This window comes from Puntigrus tetrazona, chromosome 22 (assembly GCF_018831695.1).
Source record: "Puntigrus tetrazona isolate hp1 chromosome 22, ASM1883169v1, whole genome shotgun sequence".
Lineage (NCBI taxonomy): Eukaryota > Metazoa > Chordata > Actinopteri > Cypriniformes > Cyprinidae > Puntigrus > Puntigrus tetrazona.
In genome coordinates this window covers 11493271-11513156 of record NC_056720.1, presented here as the reverse complement: position 1 = coordinate 11513156, position 19886 = coordinate 11493271, and the positions used below count along the sequence as shown (strand labels likewise).

The 19886-nt window shown below is 40.0% G+C and overlaps 2 protein-coding genes across 5 annotated transcripts in view; one reads left to right on the top strand and one right to left on the bottom strand.

Annotated features, from left to right (window-relative positions):
• LOC122327734 (CUGBP Elav-like family member 5) overlaps nt 1-19886 on the top strand; it is a 1183696-nt gene that overhangs the window by 137666 nt on the left and 1026144 nt on the right. The gene's annotated exons all lie outside the window — the stretch shown is intronic.
• On the bottom strand, nt 222-5696 carry LOC122327738 (guanine nucleotide-binding protein subunit alpha-11-like). Of its 2 annotated transcripts, none has more exons than XM_043223315.1 (8): nt 5552-5696; nt 4308-4471; nt 3549-3733; nt 3165-3319; nt 2895-3023; nt 2307-2436; nt 2068-2221; nt 222-1963 (listed from the first exon to the last, which is right to left on the bottom strand). In XM_043223315.1, exons 2-8 carry the CDS (start codon nt 4447-4449, stop codon nt 1761-1763), a joined length of 1098 nt encoding a protein of 365 aa, XP_043079250.1. In that variant the 5' UTR covers nt 4450-4471; nt 5552-5696; the 3' UTR covers nt 222-1760. The 2 variants fall into 2 exon arrangements, with proteins under 2 accessions (XP_043079250.1, XP_043079251.1); XM_043223316.1 differs by having other exon boundaries at nt 4308-4403; nt 5552-5689.

Genomic DNA, 19886 nt, shown 5'->3' with positions numbered 1-19886 from the left:
ACTGCATAGTATCAACCAAAGATGAACTGATTCTTATTAAAGATCCAGAAGTGAATCAGTCAAGTGCAGTAAGTGTTTAACAGTAATAATAACAGCAGGTAAATTAGACTGCTGTACCTTTAGGATCAACTGCACGGATACAATATACTGATTAACATCTGGTTTTCACCCAACCCAAGTATTGCCAAGTTTACCACAAATAATGATTTTACTCATGAGTCTATTAGTTATTTGATTTTTTTAATTTTCACACAAAACTCCCATTTTATAATCAGTATCACAGTTTGCACTGCTCAACAAGTCTCTTAGTTACCACTGTGTTTGTTACTGTATGATGAAAGTATTTTGTGAGATTGCAGAAATCGTGTTGTAATAAGGAAATCGTTGCATCATGTGCTTAGTAGAAACGACTGTGTTCTTCTACAGTGCAGCGCTACCTTCGATGAACATTATAATCAAAACTTTTCACAAACAATTCATTTCTGCAGTTGTTATAGTAACAATGCAGTAAAGGTTTCCAAGGGTAATTCCCATTTCATAAGCAATTGTGGCAGTTGGCATTTACATTGAAGTCTCACAGCAGAAATATATAATATATAATAATATATAAATTACATAACATTATCATGGCCCCTGTAACGAGTCGGCAGGAACAAGAGACGTGCGGATCCATTTGCACACTTTACTAGAAAGACGTGATCAAAAATGCAGGCAGGGTCGAAACACCAGCAAACAGGTATGGCAAGGGCAAAACACAAGAACAGTCCAGTAAACAAACAGGGTTGATCGACTGCAAATATAATCTACTACCTTTTCAATGAACTGCAAGGCATCATAAATGTCTTAATGTTTTCCTGAAGGTGGCGCCAAACCACAAAAGAAAGTAAAGGAAAGAGTGGATCAGATATAACAAACAAGATCACACATATAAAGCTTTTTTACGTCGTTTAATATACAAAATCTGAGAACTGAATCTTCTCAGCTAAGGTGTCCTTTTTGTCCTTTTTTTTTAACCCAAAAAGAAAGCTATGCTCCTTTCGAACTGGATGTCTTTAAAATACAAATCTTGTGTAATCCCAGGCTATCTGTAACCAAAAGCACATTTAAATTGCAATAAACCGGCTGGCATGTAGAGCCGCAACAAAAGTCTGCCTGTCCTGCACCATCTTCTTCACAGTGCCCTAGGACTGCTTCATGCCCTTCAGTTCACCTTCTACAGTTCATCGCCAGGTATTCCTTGGCCTTCCTTTCTTGCGCTTTCTATCAGGGGTCCAATAGAGGGCAGTTTTGGGGATGAAAGGGCTGTTTCACCTGATGGTTTGTCCAATCTATCTCTAGCTTCTTCTCATCAGTTTGGTGATGACGAGGTTAAAGAGTAATGCCAATATCAAAACCAAATTTCACTTCGTTAGTGTAGTAGTTTTGGATAAGCGGGTCAGCTCTTGAGATATGCCGTAGGCCCTGAAATATACTCCAAAGGCTGTCCCTGTGGATGCTGATGAAATGTTTTTTGAAAAGTTAATGTAGAGTTGTCTTTGCTACTCCATGGATTGTTGCGCAAGACAAAGATTTGGTCAATGTAGCACCTTTCTTTGTGGAAGCCTGCCTGCTCATTTCTTAGTTTCTTGTCAACTGCTTCTGCTTAATAAAATTGTTTGTCTGAAGAGTATGCAAACGTGTCTCCGTAAAATATGAATGTTTCATGGATTGGCATTGGGATAAATACAGTCTGATGCTGAGTGCCGTGAAGTTGCGTCTCATTAAAGCATCCCCCAGTTTTCTAAGACATCGATGAGGACCGTATCTTTAATATCAGTGAAGACTGTCTGGATGTTTTTGGTGTTTGTGGCGCAGGTGAAGTGGCAGTAGACTTTTTTCTCTTTTTTTGTCTCATTACAAACTGCTTTTTGTATATATAATTGTTCTATGAACTTCATGGCGTCTTGAATATCCCGACGTTTTCCTGAAGGCGGCGCCAAATCATAGAGAAAGGAAATGAGACGAGTCAAACACGGAGGTCACACACATAATTCTGCTTTACACTTGACTGAATGTGCACCAATATACCGTTAAATTGAGGAAAGTACGTTTTTAGGTCAGAGAACTGAATCTTCTCAGCCAGGATGTCCGTTTTGTTTAGGAAGAGGATGATGGAGGAGTTGACAAACCATGTTGAGTGGATGGTCGTGTAGAACAGCGACAAGCTCTCTTCCATACGGTTCTGGAGGCAAGAAGAGCAAAAGTACACCGATTAATCATTAAACAGGAAGGACTGTAGACGTATGAGGAGACGGGAAGAAGCGTACATCTTTGTTATTCTCCTCCAGAAGTTGGTCGTACTCGCTGAGGGAGGCCAGAAATATGAGCGACATCACATTTTCAAAGCAATGAATCCATTTCCTTCTCTGTCCTCTCTGACCTCCGACGTCTACAATCCTGAAAAGACAGACGGACCAGAAATCAAGTTCAGTTATCTCGTCCACTTTTCTATTGGGTTTTCCTTTAAATCAGGTAGTGGCTCACCTTGATTTACTTGAACATTTGGTCTTGTCAGTTGTCAATGCACAGAATGTCAATAGAGGTAACGCTGTTTGTATTTCAGTATATGATGCTATCATTAGTTAAAGAGATAATTCTTTTAAAAATGAACTAACCTTTCCACACCTTTCTCAGAAAGAATAAAAGATCATCTAAAGAATATTAAAACATACTCTTGAAGATGATAGATGTATTTCTGTTTCTTGGGTTTCATAAAAAAAAAGTCTTCATTTGTGTTTCGAAGATGAATGAAGTTCTTATGGGTTTGGAACAACTTGAGGGTGAGTAATTAATGACAGAATTTTCATTTTTGAGGGAACTATCCCTTTAAGGAGCGTGATTGCTCATTGCTGTACCTGAGAGTTATCTTCTCCAAAGAAAAGCAATGGTCTGTGATGCCGGTGGTAGGGAATCGGACATGAAGAACATCTTGAGACGTAGGGATGTAGTCTTGAGTTGCGATGCGGTCCAAATGATCAATAAAGCTTTGAAAAAGACATCATTTATACACTTTGATTGAAAATCCATGTGCCAAACCTTATCTCCGCATTTATTTGCATAACATTGAGGAAAAAGACAAAGATGCAGGTAGTCAGGAAAAGGCAGAAACTGTTAAACACACTTACTATTTAGTGGAGTCTAACAGTTGATACTCCCTGCGCCGACTGTAACAAATCTTTAAGCCTTTGTCTGCCCATAGATGATGAATAGCCTCTACATAACTTCTCTGAAGCTGTGTTATCTGATGTATATCCAGATCCTGGAACCACTGGGCATAAATCTATGGATATTGCAGACTCAATGAGACTGACAATACATTACAGCTTAAGATCCAATCTGGTGCGTATACAAAAATTATATGGATTTTTCGCTGTTAGTATGCATGTAAAAAATAAATACAATTCCTGTTCTTATATATATTTGATATTTATCCATAATAAAGCTAATACAATCGTCGATATAAAATGATCTAAAATGGGCTCTAAAAACCCATTTGGTCTCTCGGTCACCTCGTTCTGTGGGTTGGAGTAGGGAATCTTAAGCGTTTTCATGGCATCTGTCATTGCACACATAGATTGGAAGATGTTCTGAAAAACCAGTTTAGTGTAACTACATCTCTCATTTTCCGAGTATCCGCTTCCATTAATGATCTTCATCTGCTTCATAAACGTCGTCTTTCCGCTTTCTCCCGTGCCTAAATGAAAGCAAAAGTATCATGCTTCAACATTAGAGACCTTCAAACAGGGAAACCAAGAAAAGGAAAATTACTTAACTACATTTTACATGGCTCCAATAGCCTTTTGAGATCGTGTTCAGTGGAATGTATTGTATACGAACAATCAAAGTTTTAATTGCGTATTGTCTTTCGAAAAGCTCAGTTCTGGGTGTATCTGAGAGTTTGCTTTATGTTGAAACCAGAAAATATCTGTATGTACTGTATTACAATAATGTTACTCCTGCTTTAGTGAGCGAACAGGAACTGAAGTCACACATTTACTAAAACTACACCGGGATCAAAAAAAGTGAAGTTACTTTAGTGTTTATAACTACAGTCTAATCAGCTCTTATAGGAACACCTGTGGGGAAATTACCCTCAAGAGATGATGTAACAAACCCATTATGACATTTACTGACTGAACATTTGGTGCTATGATTACTTTCACTTTAGAGAAAAACTGTAGGCTAAGTTAAAATAGGCTGTTTACAATGTTAATACAGTTCAAATAAAAAAAATAATAATAATAAAAAACCTGACAGAATCATCTCACCTAATAAAAGCACCTTGATTTCTCTCCTTTGTTTCCTCTTCTGCTCCGCAAGGATGCGTTTGATTTCATTATTTATGTCGATGGCGATTCTCTCCTCTTCAGACAAGCAACAGAAGCATGCACATACATAGTAATGACCCATTTCTCCCACAAAAATAGAGTAACTACGAAAACATAAACAACTGGTTAATATTATTTTAATATTATTTAAATGGCCACGTATTATGTTCGTCATTAAGGAAATGCAGATTTGGCGGTTTGGGTTTCTCGCGTGGAAAAGGAAAACCCGGCGCTTTACTCATAGGGTTGTGCAGACTGGATTGTAGTTTTTGTGTTGCCAGGTTACACGCAAGCTTCAAAGCATTCGACTTTTGGAACTTTTTCGTTGGCGGAGAAGGAATAATACGAATCCTCAACTATCAGATACGGCCAAATTTATTCCTATTTCTGGGTGGTCTGACTTAGAGCGGCGTTACAGCGCTCCTCGACGTCAAAATGATCGAGATGGCCAATCAAATTCAACATGGCGGACTTTTGTTGACAGAAGCCGTGCGAATTCATAGCGCTACACCAGTCAAAGAGTTCGAGGTAAGATGTGTAATATTTGACCATTGTTTAACTATAAAAATGTTTTTGAAAAAAAAAATAATAATAATAATATGCGAAATAACTGCATTCGTAATTGAATGACGTTACGATACACAACAGAGATGTTTTTATACATGAGGAATATTTCTGTATGAATTTGATGAACATTTTATGCATCTGCATGTTTTTTTTTTTTTTTTTTTTTTTAAACTGAGACTTGACTTGGTTTAAGCTGGTCTTTTGCTTGTTTATGCTGCTTCTCTGGTGGTTTAAGCTGGTCCTTAGCTGGTCATGGTGCTGGTCTGACCAGTTTAAACCAGCAAAGAACCTCTTTAAACCATCCCAGCTCATACCTAACCAGTATATGCAGTCAACACATAGATATGAACAATATCCGTGCTATCTGCGTTCATTCTGTTATGTATTTTTGCCAAATTAAAATAAGCTTCAGTTTTTTCCCCAACATAATGTGTGTCTTCTAAAATCACCAATAATAGCGTGAACAATTGCTCACAAAATCTATTTTAAACAATCTCTCACTTTAATGGAAATGTTAAAGTTCTTCTATGGACAAAAAATACACTTTTACTGTACTGTGTTTCACTGTAATACACAACCACAGGAACTTAGTAAAAATGACAAAGAGAAACACTCACCTTTAATTGTAAAACCTACGGCGTGAAATGGTAATCCATCTCTCTCAAAACAAACAATGGCTGTGCCACCTTGAGTTTTCCCAAACAGAGCTTTTGTCAATTTAGTCACATTCGTTCACTACAGACAAACTACTTGCATTTCCTGAAAGTCTGCTTTTACAGTGTAATATGCAAGGTATGTTGTAGAGCAGAAGATAACCAATGGGAAGTCAGAAGAATGAACCATGACATTATTCCGCAAAGCTTAGTAACTATTTAAAGTGACCAACACAATTTTTTTTATTAAGAATATCTCTTTTCATAGTGTGTTGTTGATTTATTAGATCATAGCTAGTTATCTAACAAGGATATTGGTAGGACTTTTTGTCACATTTACAAGCAGTTAAGTGCCACACAAATATATTACATTTGGGTTATTTTGGCCAAAACAATGATTTACTGTTGGTTGTAATAATTTTACTGTATTGTACCAGTATAGTCAAATTCCACAATGATAGACGATAATGTTCATTTCACTTTCAGGATGAGGAGGAAATATTTTGGCATAGGTTGGAAGATGGTTGTTGTGGAATTGGTGTTTTTTACATTTACAATTTTTTTTTACATTTTTCATTTTATATGGGTTTTTGTAAAAGGGTTTTTTAAACCATGGGTTATCTACAGTAAACATGACTATACTTGTTATACTGTACAGACTTTTTGCTATAGACCTGGAATTTACCATTTCGCAGGGAGTTTGATTGACAAATGTTCTGACCAATTATAATGCAGCATCCACCATTTGTCCGTCAAAGAAATCGGAATAGTAGATTGATGTCTGTGGTCTTAAACTTGAAAAATTATGTGTATTGACGTATTTTCACGGTCGAAATAACATACATTCTGAGCTTCATTAATGTTATTTTATGTTTTAGTAAATATAAACTGTTTATTTAACATGTAGTAAGTGTCATGACTTCAGTCTGATCAGTTTGTTTTTGTTTTTGTCTGTCAAACAGTCTGCCATGTGCTCGTGTTTCCCCACCCAATTGTCATCTGATTAATCACTTTAGCTGCCTTCTCACCTGTGGCTCATTAGCTCCTTAACTGCTCCCCTACTTAAGCTCCCTTTGTTTGCAGTCTTGTGTCTGACCGTTGTAGTGTGAAGATGCTGCTTTGGCATCCAGTCCTGTCTTGTCCTGTCTTGTCCTGTCTTGTCCTGTCTTGTCCTGTCTTGTCCTGTCTTGTCCTGTCCTGTCCTGTCCTGTCCTGTCCTGTCCTGTCCTGTCTTGTCTTGTCTTGTCTTGTCTGTGTAGGCTCCAAGAATAGCTGGTATTTTTTAGTTTTACTCCGTGCTCGCTCTGCCTTGTGTTTTCCCCAGATCTCGGCTCCCCTGCTCCAGTCCTGGTTCCTCTGGTGCTGTGTTTGGCAGCTCCTCCTCACCTGCCCCCTTTTTGGATCTTAAGCTGGGATCAATCAACAGGACTGTAGTAGAGACTTTTTGAGAAGATTCCTCATACCAGACGCTCCCTGCCTAATGGAGTGACTGGGGACTTGTTTTTGTTTTTTTTTTTCTATCTGATGTTAAGTCTTCCGTTCCTCTGCCTCAGTCCAGTTCTGTTCAAAGACTATAAATAAATTTAAGTTCAACACCTGCGACTGAATCCGAGTTAGTTCCTGACAGAACGTCAGACCAGAGATGGATTCAGCAGGAGAAGACCAAGTCAGGACTGCTGTGACGCAACAGGGTATTCTCCTTGGCCAGCATGCGACTGAAATAACGGTTACCTCAAGAGATGTTGACCTTCTGACAACCCAAGTTGCTGAGCTCAGTGCCAGGGTGCAAGAACTCCAGTAAGAGGCTCAGGCCACCCGCTCTGCTGCCTCCCAGGCATAGTTTTCACCTCAGGCCGGTCCAGAACCCCATGCCAATAGTCCTCCTCCCTATGACGGGGATCCTAGTTCGTGCCGGGCCTTCCTGTCCCAGTGTTCCCTGGTCTTTGCACTCCAGCCCCGCCGTTATGCCACAGAGGAGTCTCAGGTGGCATTCGTGATCACCCTCCTTAAGGGAAGGGCTTGTGACTGGGCAACTGCCGTGTGGGATGCTCGTGCCCCTTTCTGTGCCACTTTCGAGGGATTCCGAGCCGAAATGATTAAGCTGTTTGATCGATCTGCGCAGGGTGAGGAGGCAGCCTCCCAGCTGGTGCGGTTGAGGCAGGATGGTGGTTCGGTCACTGACAACTTACTATCCGATTCAGAACACTGGCAGCCACCTGTGACTGGAATGAGGCTGCTTTGCGAGCCAGGTTTCGGGAGGGGCTGAACGATGAGATCCAGGATGAGATTGTCACCCATGAACTGCCTCGTGATCTCGACTCCCTGGTGGAACTGGCTCTGCGCGTGGAGGGGCGTCTTCAGCGTCGCCATCAGCGGTGGACTGCCCAGCCTTCTTGGACCTTGGAAGACAGAGCAACCAACTTCACCCTCGCCACCTCACTCCCTACAGCCGACCCTGAACCCATGCAGGTGGGCCGTCTTCGTCTTTCTGCCAAGGAGAAGCAGGATCGACTGACTCGAGGGCTCTGCCTATACTGTGGGAAGCCAGGACACAGAGCCATCCGGTGTCTTTTAAAAGCCGGGGCCCATCAGCAAGTCGGGGAATTCTGATGGGCGTTTCTCCATGTTCCAAACCCCAAAGTCTCGTACCCTGCTTCCTGTGTCCATTCATTTCCAGGATTACGTCCATTCTTGCCCAGCTCTGGTGGATTCGGGAGCTGAGGGCAATTTTTTTGACGCCTCAGTCGCTGCACAGTGGGGCATTCCCGCCATTCCTCTCCCTTTCCCCATTCCGGTTCGCTCTCTCAATGGTCTCCTTCTCTTCTCCATCACCCATTCCACTCCCTCAGTGAGTCTAGTGGTCTCTGGCAATCACCGTGAGGTAATTGAGCTGTACCTCCTTGACTCCCCGGGAGCCCCTGTTGTCCTGGGGCACCTGTGGTTGGTGCAGCACAAGCCTCACGTGGATTGGTCAGGTAATTCTGTGCTATCTTGGAGTCAGTCTTGTCTTGCTTCATGTTTGGGTGCTGCCTTGTCTCCTGTCTCTGTGTCTTCTGTGTTTCAGATGGAGACCGGGGATCTCTCTGGGGTCCCGGCGGAGTACCATGACCTTTGTCGGGTCTTCAGTAAGTCTCGAGCCACATCCTTACCTCCTCACCGGCCGTACGACTGTGCCATCGATCTCCTCCCAGGCACTTCTCCGCCCAGAGGGCGTTTGTACTCCCTGTCTAGTCCTGAAAGAGAGGCCATGGACAAGTATATCAAGGAGTCCTTAAATGCCGGCCTCATCCGACCCTCTTCCTCACCTGCTGGTGCTGGGTTCTTTTTCGTTAAGAAGAAGGATGGCTCCCTGCGTTCTTGCATCGACTATCGAGGTCTGAATGACATCACCATTAGAAACAGGTATCCTCTACCTCTGATGTCCTCTGCCTTCGAGTTATTACAGGGAGCCAAGGTCTTCACTAAACTAGACCTCCGCAACGCCTATCATTTGGTCCGCATCCGTGAGGGGGATGAGTGGAAGACAGCCTTTAACACCCCTATGGGACACTTTGAATACCGGGTCTTACCCTTCGGGCTTACCAATGCCCCAGCTGTCTTCCAGGCCCTGATCAATGACGTGTTGAGGGACATGGTAAACAGGTTTGTCTTTGTGTATCTTGATGATATTCTCATCTTCTCCCCCTCGTTGCAGGTACACACTCAACACGTTCGTCAGGTGCTACAACGACTGCTGGAGAACCAGCTTTATGCCAAGGCGGAGAAGTGTGTGTTCCACGCCAAGTCAGTTTCGTTCTTGGGGCATATTATTTCAGCGGAGGGGATTAAAGCTGATCCTGCCAAGGTAAGAGCCGTAGCCGAGTGGCCAACCCCCGATTCAATGAACCTGGCGCCCAGGTTCATTGGTCCATATCCTATCACCAAGGTTCTGAGTCCAGTGGCGGTCCACCCTGTCTTTCATGTGTCCAGGGTTAAGCCTGTGTTTCGTTCCCCTCTTAATCCTGTAAGGTCTACCCCGACTCCCACTCCCCCCCGTATAGTGGATGGTACTCCAGTGTACACTGTGAGAAAGCTCCTGGATGTCAGACGCCGTGGTCGGGGTTTCCAGTTTCTGGTGGACTGGGAGGGTTACGGACCGGAAGAGGAGTTGGATACCGGCCCGGGACATTCTGGATCAGACTCTGGTTGAGGACTTCCGCCTGTGACGAGGTGGGCTCCCCTTGGGGGCGCCAGGTGGTGCTCCTGGGAGGGGGGGTACTGTCATAACTTCAGTCTGATCAGTTTGTTTTTGTTTTTGTCTGTCAAACAGTCTGCCATGTGCTCGTGTTTCCCCACCCAATTGTCATCTGATTAATCACTTTAGCTGCCTTCTCACCTGTGGCTCATTAGCTCCTTAACTGCTCCCCTACTTAAGCTCCCTTTTTTTGCAGTCTTGTGTCTGACCGTTGTAGTGTGAATACGCTGCTTTGGCATCCAGTCCTGTAATGTCTTGTCCTGTCCTGCCTTGTCTGTGTAGGCTCCAAGAATAGCTGGTATTTTTTAGTTTTACTCCGTGCTCGCTCTGCCTTGTGTTTTCCCCAGATCTCGGCTCCCCTGCTCCAGTCCTGGTTCCTCTGGTGCTGTGTTTGGCAGCTCCTCCTCACCTGCCCCCTTTTTGGATCTTAAGCTGGGATCAATCAACAGGACTGTAGTAGAGACTTTTTGAGAAGATTCCTCATACCAGACGCTCCGTGCCTAATGGAGTGACTGGGGACTTGTTTTTGGTTTTTTTTTTCTATCTGATGTTAAGTCTTCTGTTCCTCTGCCTCAGTCCAGTTCTATTCAAAGACTATAAATAAATTTAAGTTCAACACCTGCGACTGAATCCGAGTTCGTTCCTGACAGTAAGAATATTACAGATATTGAATGATGTATAAATAATTGTATAAATATACTGCATAGTATCAACCAAAGATGAACTGATTCTTATTAAAGATCCAGAAGTGAATCAGTCAAGTGCAGTAAGTGTTTAACAGTAATAATAACAGCAGGTAAATTAGACTGCTGTACCTTTAGGATCAACTGCACGGATACAATATACTGATTAACATCTGGTTTTCACCCAACCCAAGTATTGCCAAGTTTACCACAAATAATGATTTTACTCATGAGTCTATTAGTTATTTGATTTCTTAATTTTCACACAAAACTCCCATTTTATAATCAGTATCACAGTTTGCACTGCTCAACAAGTCTCTTAGTTACCACTGTGTTTGTTACTGTATGATGAAAGTATTTTGTGAGATTGCAGAAATCGTTGCATCATGTGCTTAGTAGAAACGACTGTGTTCTTCTACAGTGCAGCGCTACCTTCGATGAACATTATAATCAAAACTTTTCACAAACAATTCATTTCTGCAGTTGTTATAGTAACAATGCAGTAAAGGTTTCCAAGGGTAATTCCCATTTCATAAGCAATCGTGGCAGTTGGCATTTACATTGAAGTCTCACAGCAGTAATATATAATAATATATAAATTACATAACATTATCATGGCCCCTGTAACGAGTCGGCAGGAACAAGAGATGTGCGGATTCATTTGCACACTTTACTAGAAAGACGTGATCAAAAATACAGGCAGGGTCGAAACACCAGCAAACAGGTATGGCAAGGGCAAAACACAAGAACAGTCCAGTAAACGAACAGGGTTGATCGACTGCAAATATAATCTACTAACTTTTCAATGAACTACAAGGCATCATAAATGTCTTAATGTTTTCCTGAAGGTGGCGCAAAACCACAGAAGAAAGTAAAGGAAAGAGTGGATCAGATATAACAAACAAGATCACACATATAAAGCTTTTTTACGTCGTTTAATATACAAAATCTGAGAACTTCTCAGCTAAGGTGTCCTTTTTGTCCTTTTTTTTTAACCCAAAAAGAAAGCTATGCTCCTTTCGAACTGGATGTCTTTAAAATACAAATCTTGTGTAATCCCAGGCTATCTGTAACCAAAAGCACATTTAAATTGCAATAAACCGGCTGGCATGTAGAGCCGCAACAAAAGTCTGCCTGTCCTGCACCATCTTCTTCACAGTGCCCTAGGACTGCTTCATGCCCTTCAGTTCACCTTCTACAGTTCATCACCAGGTATTCCTTGGCCTTCCTTTCTTGCGCTTTCTATCAGGGGTCCAATAGAGGGCAGTTTTGGGGATGAAAGGGCTGTTTCACCTGATGGTTTGTCCAATCTATCTCTAGCTTCTTCTCATCAGTTTGGTGATGACGAGGTTAAAGAGTAATGCCAATATCAAAACCAAATTTCACTTCGTTAGTGTAGTAATTTTGGATAAGCTGGGTCAGCTCTTAAGGTACGCCGTAGGCCCTGAAATATACTCCAAAGGCTGTCTCTGTGTATGCTGATTAAATGTTTTTTGCAAAGTTAATGTAGAGTTGTCTTTGCTACTCCATGGATTGTTCAATGATGTTTCGCAAGACAAAGATTTGATCAATGCAGCACCTTTCTTTGTGGAAGCCTGCCTGCTCATTTCTTGTCAACTGCTTCTGAGATGTGTATCTTGCTGGGCACTGATAGCAGTGTTATGGCTCACCAGTTGTTAGAGTCATTAAGAGGTCCTTTCTTAGGTATCTTCATGATTATGCCCTTGGTCCAATCATCTGGTACTCTCCTGCCCTCTCATATTACACTGAAAAATGGCTTTACAAATTTGGCTGCAAGTGCTGGTTCTGCTTTAAAGAGCTCTTAACTTAAGTTGTCAATTACAGTTGCTTTTCTGTTCTTTCAAGACTTGATGGCTGTTATAATCTCTTCTTGCTGTGGTGCTGTATTAATATCAAGGTCCACATCTGCTTCTTTTACTTTGGGTTTCATAGCAGGTGCTTGTCTGTTAAGAACTTCTCAAAAGTGCTTTGCCCACCTGATTTCCCGTTCCTGGTCTGTTGTGAGCAACTTCCCTTGCTTGCCTTTGATAGTGCTTCCCAAGCACTTTCCACACACAAGTTTGGAGATTCTGAAAACCTTCTTCCTCAGCTTTCTCCTCTCCTCTATATGTTTCCATGTATTTTCAGTAATTCATTCTTTCATCTTCTGTCTTTGTAGCCCAGGCATGTCTCACAGCTCTTCTGGTACACAGTCTTGATGGTTTCCAACCTTGCATTGATTATGTCACTGTCAGTGTCCTGATCTCCCGTGATGTCCACTAGGGCTCTGTTTTTAAACTGAACGACAATTAGGAATTCTTTACTGTGGAGTCTTGAAGTCTGACAGTGTTGAACTGTTGAGAAACTAGGGGCTTGTGTCCTGTTTTCCTGAGTTTCCTTTTTACCCTTGCATTCACTAGATGATGATCACTGCCCACATCTGCCCCTCTCCTTACCTTGACTATCAGAAGTGCCCTAAATCATCAGATGGTCAATCTGGTTCTTGTCTCTTCCATTTGGGGAGCACCATGTGAGTTGTGTGGAAGAGGATGCCTTCAATAACAAGGTCATAGGTAGCACACAACTCGACCAACCTCTTTCCATTTTCATTCAAAGACCCACATCCACGTGTCCCCATGATTCTCTCCACATGTCTGTTGTCACAATCTACTTTTGCATTTAAGTCCCCTGTCAGCATCAGTAGATTAGCTGCTCTCTCGAGGAGTATACTGAGCTATTCCTCCACCTCGCCAACGAATCCCGTTACCTGGACAGCTTTCTATGCGGAATTTACTTCCGCGGACCTAACATCTCCAATCAGGCGCAGCTGTCCGGGAGAGCTCCTCGAGAGAGCATCGCTGCATACATCAAGTGGGTTGTTTATTTCATCCCTACGTGGATTAAAACTCTTTATTTTCATTTACGCTAGTTGTGTGCTCTCATGCTTACCACACACACGTGACACTGCCTATGAGTCTTGCTGTGATCAGTCTGCTTGATCTGCTGTGGTGTAAAGAGTGCCAGGTTTGTCCCTAAAATTATTTCCTTCTTCCTTTTCGTAATATTTTATTATGTCCTCTTCTGAATAAGATGGCTTAACCCTTTATACTGTAATTAATCTTTTGTGTTTTTTTTTACATTTATAGTCATTTTTCCTTTATGAAGCCATTAAAGTGTCCATTCTCTTTTGAATACAGATTTTTACATTTATTTAACTAATAAAAGATACTCTGAATGTGAAATTAAAACTGCCATTAGGTGGCAGAGAGTAATTGTAAATAAGTGACTCGTCACGACTGAACTGAATCATTTAAACTTTACTTATTCAGGAAGAAATCACTGTCCTGTTGCTCAGAGATATAAAATAATGCTGTGGTGGAATATTTAATTTTTTTGTTGTTGAAATAGCACAAAAACTGGAAATATAATGTCTAAAACATAAGTGTCTTAATTAACTTCTTTAGCTGCAATGCGGTCCAAGTCACTAATAAAGCTTTAAAAACATATGCTATTATTAGTAACAATGCAACAACAAATATCATCACTTTGACTGAAAACCAAGTGAACTGTGTATGAACTACAGTAACCTCAGCCTTATTTGCATTGTCAGTGGCATCAGAAAGAGCAGACGACACATTCAGTAAGACCGGAAATAAGAGGAACTGTGTTAAAGAGGTCATTAAATGGAGAATTAAAATGCTCCTGATATTTGCACATATGAGAAGCAACTCAACAACAACAAAAAAAGTTCAGAATTATAAACTAACTTTAAAAATGGGTTATTAACCTTTTTAAGTGTTTCGATACAGTTCCCATCTCCAGCGCAGAATGAAAAAAAGGCTTCTCTCGTAGAAATTTGCTACCTGGTCTTATGGCATAAATCTACTTTTGTACATGGCGAGATACTAAATATGTATGAATAAGTGCATATCACTGCAGTTTCTAAAAGACATGAACAGTAGAGGCAGTAAAACTCGGACGCATATTTCTTTCTTTCTAGTTAAAGAATATCAAGTATCATGTCATAACCATGTATGCACTTTTTCAGAACAGAATAACGCACAAGACCATTCAGAAAGTGAATGATGCTCTTAGTTGCGCTATAACAGCTTAGTGACAGCTATGTTCTGTCATGCACAAAACCGAAGCTGTGTGGTTGGTGAGAGAAGTACCGAGAAGTTCCAGTACTTGCGTAGAAACCTATACATAGTAGCCAGAAAGAAATGCTAATTTTAAAGAAAAACTTTAGGTGTGCTTTTGCATTTGAACTCTTCAAATATTGCAGATGTTATAGCTTTGATGTAAACCAATGAGCATAATCTCAGTCTTTTGTGCCACCATCCGATACACTGAGATGAAAAATCCACAGGCCACAGTATAAAGTTTTGATTGTATACAAATTTAAGTGCCATCTGCATAAAATTTTAGACCAAGAGATCTCAAAAGCTGACCAAGTGGGACAATGTAGATATTAAAAAGCAATCAAATTAATTGCATTTGGATGAAGTTAGCCAATCACTGCCTTTATTTTTGGTTCTGAGTTAATGCTCCTTGAGTTGAGTGTTTTTTATTGAGGATGGAAATTAGTTTTTACAAACATTTGGCCTTTTTGGGTGCCAAAACTGTATGACTGCAAACTGTATGAACTAACCTCGATAAACAATATAAAAATGTATTACTGCGAAACACACTTACTGTGCTACTTAGTGGAGTCTAGTGACTGATACTCTCGGCGGAGAGTCGTAGCAGTCCATGAAGCCTTGGTCTGCCCATAGATGATGAATAGCCTCTACATAATTCTTCTGCAGCTGCGTTATCGGATATATATCCAGATCCTGGAACCACTGGGCATTAATCTAAGAATATCACAGACCTAATCAGACCGACAGGCCAGTTAGTGCAAAACATACATCATAAAAATGATTGTGTTTAATAAATATATATCATGATTGCTGATGTAAAATGGTTTAAAACTGCTCTAAATACACCATACCTTGATTACTTTGTTCTGGGGGTTGGAGTAGGGAGTATCTTCGTGGCGTTTGTCCTTGCAACCACTGATTGGGATATATTTTGAAAAACCAGTTTAGAGTAGCTACGCTTTTCATCTTCTGAATATCCATTTCCAGGAAGAATCCTCATCTGCTTCAAAAGCGCTGTCTTTCCACTTTCTGGCATGCCTAAATGACAATGAAAATCCTGCATTTAAAAATATTTTTTGGAAAGAAATGCGCTCACCAATAGCGGTCCGCATAACAGAACTGCTCAAAACATTGTTAGTAATTGTTAGTCAGTTGCTATAAAGGAGACCAAAAAATATATATTTATGCAGCCTATTGCATTACAAAACTATTGTTACCAAAGACAAAATGCAGGGTTAAAAGACGACTGTTTCCTGCATTTAAAAAGGGATAAATAAGAGGGGTGATTTGAATTATATAACAAAATTAATTTTTACTTTTAGATGACTGTCTAGCGTGTCCGAGTAAATGAGCTCATTGTGTAACTTTCCCAGATAACGGGCCTACCAGGGATGAAACAACCGTTAGAGGGCAGAGCACAGTGACAAGAAGGTCACGTGGAAGTAAACAGTTTTTTTTAAAGAAGGGACACACGGATGCCAGGTCCAGAGGGATGAAGGACTCCCACCACCAAACAGTTACAGACGACTCTGACTAGTCCGAACTGCGAGGCAACAGAAAGCTCACAAGGCAACATCCAGAGTAGAAGCAATCCCTAACGTCAGGGTGTTTGGTGTCTGTGGTGCCAAAAGTATCCTTTAATGTTTGTTTCGAGGCTTGCCCGAAGGTGGCGCCAAACCACAGAAGACAGGAAAAGCTAATTAGGTGGGCCTGTGTTAAAACGGACAACAATGACTTGTGAACAAGTGATCAGTCTGGAGCTCTTTTGCGAGGAAGAGTGGGGAAGAACTGGCAAATCAAGATGTATTCTCATCTTTATGCTGTATTAAAAGCAAAATGAGTACCAGCCCAAGCATTATTTCAGGGGTATGTACGCTTGTACGGCCTAGTTTCACTAATACTTTAACGCAGTGGTTTTCAACCTGTGGGCCGCGGCCCCCCAGTGGGCCGCAACGGTATTGCAGGGGGGGCCGCCAGTTATTATCAATAGAAATAATAATATTGCTAATGTACGTAAAAATGTGTAGTAATAATTAAATATCATAATTAATTAAATAACAAAAAATAATAATAAACTGTTACTATGCGTTCACTATTCCAGGTCATTGATTGGTTTAAAAACAACCCGGCGATTTAGGCTATGTAACATATTTTTGCTGCATACATTTAAAAAAAAATTTAAATTTTTTTGCAGTGGGCCACGGAAACATATGTGTTTGGTTGTGTGGGCTGTGAGTTAAAAAAGGTTGGGAACCACTGCTTTAACGTGTACAAATATCTGACACTATTTGAATCATTTTTTTTTACATTGCAAAAAGCTGCATTTTTAACAGAGAGGTTTTATATACAGTGAAGGCACAGTATCCCTCAGTGCACGAAGCTTTAAACATTAACTGATTAGACTGACAATAATCCTGCAACTTAATTTCACGTCCTTACACAAATTGTCGGTGGCATCAGTAAAATGTAAAAATGAAATATTCACAAAGTCAGCAGAAGACAGGGATCTTTAAAGCGTTTACTACTTAGCAGAGTCTAGTAGCTGATACCCTCAGATCTTAATGCCTTTGTCTGGCTGTAGGTTACAATTTGTGTGCGATTCCTTCAAAGATGCATTATTTGATGTATGTCGTGTTCCTGAAAGTCATGCATTCACAAAAAATTACAACGAAACAAGAAAAGTTAGTTTCGAGAATCGCTTGCATCGAACACACGCCGTTTATTCTCCTCGAGAGATGATGGAATAATATCTAATTATCTGACTAAATTTGCCCTAAAAGAAGTCTACAAATAATGCTTTTCACAACTTTTAATACACTCATGAATATGAATATGTATTAGTCTGTTTGGATACGACTTATGATTTACAAAAAATAACTCAATAGAAGCAATCTAATATCTGTCTGTTCTCCTTTCTCTTTGATTTTGGTGTCTTTTTTTGCTGGTGAAATACATTTTTTTTAAAAAAAGACAAACAACTGTCACAACATCCCCCATTTCTCCAAAAGAAATACATTTACAAAACAAATAATATTAAGAATTATTATTTTTAATAGGCATTTAAACCTGTTTTTTTTTTTTTAAGTAACCTAGCAGATATGGGAGTTAAAATATTTTAAAAATGACTGAATTTATATTTAACATCATCCCAACTGAATAAAATCATTGTAAGTTACTAATAATAACACTTTTTCTTTAACATTTATTCAAACAGCGAATAAAATACAGAAAGAGAGCACTTAAGTAAGCTATGACTTAAGCCTTTAGTGCGAGTTTAAGCAGGATTTAGCGAGCGTGCGCACCGTACAAAACTTTTTAGCGGTGGCTCATCAGAACGCTTCTGATTGGCCGTTGCATTCATAAGCTCAACAGAATGTTTTATGAATGGTTCAAAGTGCAATGCATAAGAAAAATGACACGACAGGAGAGAAAATATGATTCAATATTTGTAAGAAATATAATGCAATATAATATAACGCAACAGGAGCAGATCAGAAATTAGCAAGCAACACTTTTAAATAATATCTATTTTCACTCTGTCATGTATTTTTGTCCAGTTTGAACTCACCTTCAACAATATCTTTATTGAAATCTTGAAGGAATTTCCCCAAAGTATTTTTTTGGTGCATATTAGGCCAACCTTAATGGCACATATCTGTACCTTTCAAAAAGGTACCTCTCCAGTGAAGGCTTTTGTAAAACATTAGATCTGATATTACTCCCAAAAGCTATTTCAAGTGACTCTTCTCTTATCATTTTTAGCGTTTGTTAAGGAATTAGAATTTTTGATTTAATGAGATTTCATTTGAGATTTTTAATGAGCTGAAACAGTTCTGAGGTAATTTTTTTCCGAAAAGTGTACGTGATTTTTTACGTGTCTGTTTTACGTTTCTGTTAGCTGTGTTAATGAGGAATTTGTGAACACGATTTGTAGGGTAAAATATTTTTTTTTTCTTAAGTAAAAAGTTTAAATTAGACCCTTAAGGGTATGATTAACCCCTCCAGAACTGGACCGCATGGACTTCCTGCCAGGTTGTTCTTTGTTTGTTGTTCAGTTTAGTTCGTGGGGCCTCGTCAAAAGGTATGCGTGTCTCTAGACTTCCCTTCTTGTGATAATTATTGTAATAAATTATGATTCACTGTTTCCATGAATTAGATGTACATTTTACACATTTTGGCCTGGTTTCACAGACAAGGCTTAATCTAAACATTAATCTAAACCCCGCCCCCCAGCCGCGCAGCCTTTTCCAACTTCTTTTTGCCCTCAAACGAACAACGAAAAAGAGGTTTGTTTGAAGTATATCCAGGCCTTTACCATAAGCTGGAATTAAGCCATATAGTTCAATTAGGACATGTATGTGTCATTTTTATAAACATGCCTTAGAAAAAATTACTGGTGTGCATCTTAAGACAAAACAAAGGCACTGATATGTCTGTGCACAGCTTAGATTTACATTTTAGTCTAGGACTAGGCTTCAGCCGTCTTCTGTGAAACCAGGGGATTTACCTTTTTATAAAACCTATAGGCTATCGAATCAAATCATTCGATTGGCATCCATGGTGTTGCTATTATGACATGCAGATCTGCTCACAAGTTTACATACCCTCTGCAGAATTACAAAATGTTCATTTTTACTGAATAGGAGGGGTCATATAATGTTATGAATAAGCTTTTTACATAACAGATGTTTACATGTGCACACATACACACACACACACACACACACACACACACATATATATATATATACACTCAACAAGACAAAACAACTCAATTTCTATATTCAGAAGTTTTCAACAATACTCTTAATAATACGTTATGTTTTTAAATGCATGAGCCACAGCTTGTATGTATTTATTTTGTTGGTCCTGAGCAGTACAACCCACTGTACTCCAGAAACATAATCCAATAATTAAATATTTTAATCTTCATCCGCCTGTGTATAAGTCATATAATACATTTTTCTTTTGGATATTTTCCTGCATTTCTGTTTGTTAGTCGTTGGTTTCTTCTAATATTCAACTAAAATGGTGTTTTAAAGAGAATGTAGTGTTTTACATTTTTGAGACTTTGCAAGATATAAGAATAAAGGCTTTGAATATTCACATTTTTAACATAAAATAGAAATAGTTGGATATAGTTGGAATAGATGGACTGGCACTGAGATCAGTGTAGACCGATGCCGACTGAATCTTTTATAATTGTATACTCTGTGATGATATGGTCTTTCCTGTCGCTG